Raw genomic sequence first — 4,316 nt, 5'->3', positions numbered from 1 at the left:
CCCCAATTCCTGTCCTTACTTTTCTTTCTCCAAATACCCAATTGTCACACAATCAGCTCTGTAATAGATGTTAAGCCATCTGTAAGCTTAGAACACCGATTCTTCAAAACTTTTAAGGAACATTGAAATATCTTCATAGTACATGTTTAATTATTCTATCCATGTATCCTTCCAGTGTCGTGCCAGCCCCAGCAAGAATATAGCACGAGGCAGGAACAATCCGTGAACGGAGCGGTAGCTTCTCGCTAGCGCTGCGGCACCGTGTCCTCACATGTTTAATTATTAACAATATAGATTATTTAAATGAAGTTAAAGTTTTATCTGTATAATATAATAAACATATTTTGCTGCATTTCATCTTAAAAATGATATCGTCATCATATGTAAATACATTCTTTATAAAGTGGCTCAGGTTGTGTAATACTATAACTGTAGTGCAAGTTTACAGTGAGGTAATTGTATTTATAAGTACAAACAGTTCTACAAGGATCACTTGATGGACTGATTGAGTGCGTTTAGAGTTCTTGGGATAAAACTGTTTCTGAACCGCGAGGTCCGCACAAGAAAGGCTCTGAAGTGTTTGTCGTGTGAGAGCAGTTCAATGAACAGCATGACTGAGGCAGCATGTGCTTGATGCTGTATACCGATAATTCTTTTTCCAATCAGCTGCTGTAGATCTGTGATTCCACACTCATATGCAGTGATATAAATACTCTGAGTGGTGCAGTGAGAGTAATATGGAAAAAGATGATCAAGCTGTGGCAACCCCTAATGGGAGCAGCTGAAAGAAGAAGAAGAAGGTGCAGTGAGAGTAACAACGCTAAAGCAGCTATGGTATTTGGAATACTTTGGCTATTCCTTGGACCATTATATTGTTACAGGTTAATTACAATCAGATGCCTTACAGTAAACTAATAAACAATATGCAGTTAGTTTCAATGTATATGTTAAAGTCGCATCAGGGATGTGGATCTAAAAAAGAAAGGGTAACCACACTGGAACAGTAGCACTGCTTTGACGCTGGGTGCTGCCAGTTTGCAAAACTGAGCGGAGAAGTTGCGTAAACCAGGATTGGAGCTACTGTGAAAATTTGCATGGCTTTACGCTAAGTTTAGGTTTTATACATCACGATTTGAGCGTGGAAACGTTCGTATGCAACATTTTTGTGCATACGCACCGTTTATACATGAAGCCCCTGGTCTGTGGAGGAAGGAAAAGAGAAGGCATTATTACACAGCGTCAACCCCTGGAACGGCACGGAATTAACATCACCAGAGCTCGTAAACTGTCCTCTATGTGTATGCAGATAACAGCAGATAACAGCCTATTACTATATTATAAAACGCTCAGGTCTGTCTGTGTATCCTGTCCCTGTGAGCAACCTGATTGGTCAGTCTGATTTTGATGATACTGTTGAAAGAGGAAGTGCGAGTGTGAGATACAAGAGGAGGAGGAGGAAAGGTACAGGAGCCACACTGAAAGTCGACAAAGTGGACAGCAGCCGAGTAAGATGCCTTAAAAGTAACGGCGTCTGAAAGCAGGCTTTATGGGAACACACTCAACTGGGGGAGCGTCAGTCAAGAGAGATTCAGACACCCAAGGATACAGAGGAAAGGCATGGAAGGTACTCGTAGGGCCAGAGATAGCGAATATTTTTAAATTATTTTATTACCTGTCTTTGACAGTTAGCATGGCTAGTAGATAATAAGGTAACACTTTAGGTACTGCAAAAATGTACCTATTACTTATTTACTATTATGGAACAAGACCTTAACAAACACTTCTTTGGGTCTTCATAGCACTTACAAAGCATCAGTAAAGTGTTTACTCATCTTTGCAATGTGACCTGCTAACAAAAATTCACTTTGGAGTGGTCTGAGGTGGCTTAACTGAGACACATTTCTCTTGCTATTATTTAATATTTAGTGTAAGATCTGTGAATCCTTCATATTGACAAGTCATTTTACTGTAATGTGAATATGCCACACTGCAGAGAGATGAATAACCTATCCACTGATGTTTAATAAGTATCATGAAGACCAAAAGAAGCCTTTGTTAAGGTCTTGTTACTTAAGAGTAAATGAATGACAGATGCATTTTTGCAGTACATAAACTAAATAATAAATTGCAAAAGCCTAAAATGGCTCTCTTTCATGTATTTATCTGTTTTGATGTGCTTTACATCATCTTCTCATATGGCTAGTATTTCTATAAACGTTCTGGAGACTTCTAGAAGGAAACTGCATTTCCCCCATGCTCCTCGTAATGATTTACAGCGTGTAGGAGGCATGTATGTTAACTGGCCGCTGGTGGGGGGGGGCGATATCTGTTCTGTTTATATTGCTTTGGTGCCAGAACTGAGGTCTGAAAGCTGGTATTCATACCAAAGTGAAAATTGTTGTATTGATCCAACACTACAGTGACACCATTTGAACATGCAAACTCCACATTAAGAGAGACAAGTCCAAATTCACACACAGAGTTATGAGGCTGCAGCACTAATCACTGCACCACCATGCTGCCCGATTGACCTATTTGATTTATATACTGTATAGTGTCACCTCCTTGTTGTGCCTGAGTTTATTTTATTCTAAAGTACAATGGGGCCATCCATTCTGGCCTTCTTACTAAGGGATAGGCTGTTAGAGGATCAGTTTCATGCCTTCATTAGCTCCTTTTTTCTTTCAAAGGTCAGGTGTCTTTATCAGCCTGGATTCTTTATTGATAAAGAACACCCCACAAATGTAAATACTTGTGTCCGGGGTTATACTAGCAAAATCAGAAACTGCTTGTAAAATTGCATTTCTAAATCTATTAGTCATTAATTTTACAGGAATATTAACAAAATGATGAGGGTTTTTATTTCATTTTGTAAAGAAAAAAAAAACATTTCACTGAAAAAGTTTTTAATTTCATTTGTTTTTGCTTTCTTTCATTTATCGTGTCTCTTGTCACAAAAAGAAAACTTTTATCCTTATGTATGTTCTGCACTTGAAGTCCTCCTGGACATATCTGGTTTCATTTAAAACAGAGCCCATTGTTCCTAGTGACGATATATATCGCTTTTACAAAACAGTATGTCTGTTGTAATACACAAGCGTTGGAATTACAAGGCCTTTATGAGGTGCATATATTAGATGCTGAGATCATAGGAGCGCTATCGGGCTGAGCGTTGAGGGCTCCAGTTACTTCCATTTGCAAGGCATTCACTGCAACAGAGCAGATTTGATTGAAGATGGTGCTCCTTAATTCCAAAATTGTGCAGCTGGGAGCATTTTTTGTGAGTCTTATGGGCTTGGCGACTTCTATTGTGACCACTTTTTTGCCTCTGTGGAAAACCATGAACACAGATCTGAACGAAATGGAGAACTGGTACCAGGGGCTGTGGCACAACTGCGTGTTTCAGGACGAAGTGGGTCTCCAGTGTAAGCCCTTTGACTCTTTTTTGGCCCTACCTGCCGACATAATGATCTCTAGGATTTTGATGCTCATTTCCAATGTTCTAGGAATTCTGGGTTTATTAGTCACCGTTGCTGGGATGGACTGCATCAAACTTTCAGGTGACAAGGATCTCTTCAAGAAGAAAATTCTGGTTTCTGGTGGGGTTCTTTTCTTGTTATCCGGAATTACAACCCTCTTTCCAGTGTCCATGGTTGCATACTTGATGGTGTCTGAGTTCTGGGATGACAATGTGCCCGAGCTTGTCCTCCGATGGGAGTTTGGAGAGGCTATGTTTTCGGGATGGTTTGCCGGACTTTTTCTAGTCCTTGGAGGTGCTTTTACTTTTGTGTCAATTTGCATGATGAAGTCAAGTTCTTCACCAGTTTACCACATCACTCCCGGAAACCAGAAGACCGTGCAGTACCTGAAGACTGAGGTGCTATAGGACCCAAAGGGAGAGGGAGAGTGAACAGTATGGATATGTGTTTGTATGTTTGTCATTTGTAATGCTGGCTCCAGAGGCTGCTTACATGCCAAAATTAATAATACAGTAAATTATGAATAAATTAATTCATAAAGAAAGTCCACTGATCGAGTGTAGTGTTTTTATTCAGATCAGTTAGTGTGGTGGCCCTTCTATGCAATTGTTTTAGCCTGAATTTGAATTTTTCTTTCAGGACACTTGCTGACCTTGCTAATTTCCTGTTGGCTTCTGTTAAACTTACACCTCGACTCTTGAATTATTCCCTTATTTAGTGAATCAGGACAGGGCAATAAGTGAAGCTGCATGTACAATAAAGTAATGCCATTTAGTAGAAAGCATAAATTTTTTGTGTTTTTCAGTGCATCCTGTGAAATAATTAGGTCAGACTGAT

The 4,316-nt window shown here is 39.6% G+C and overlaps 1 protein-coding gene across 1 annotated transcript; it reads left to right on the top strand.

Moving 5' to 3' along the window:
- The first annotated feature begins 3,085 nt into the window (after nucleotides 1-3,085).
- Nucleotides 3,086-4,023, top strand: cldn26 (claudin 26). The gene has a single exon (XM_028824614.2). It carries the CDS (start codon nucleotides 3,236-3,238, stop codon nucleotides 3,884-3,886), a length of 651 nt encoding a protein of 216 aa, XP_028680447.1. The 5' UTR covers nucleotides 3,086-3,235; the 3' UTR covers nucleotides 3,887-4,023.
- Nucleotides 4,024-4,316: the final 293 nt, after the last annotated feature.

The sequence above is a fragment of the Erpetoichthys calabaricus genome, chromosome 18, assembly GCF_900747795.2.
Source record: "Erpetoichthys calabaricus chromosome 18, fErpCal1.3, whole genome shotgun sequence".
Lineage (NCBI taxonomy): Eukaryota > Metazoa > Chordata > Cladistia > Polypteriformes > Polypteridae > Erpetoichthys > Erpetoichthys calabaricus.
The sequence above is the reverse complement of the archived record's forward strand: the minus strand, read 5'-3'. Positions and strand labels throughout refer to the sequence as shown.

Excerpts from the sequence above, each read along its gene's own strand:
- cldn26 (XM_028824614.2), top strand. The coding sequence starts at position 3,236 with ATGGTGCTCCTTAATTCCAAAATTGTGCAGCTGGGAGCATTTTTTGTG.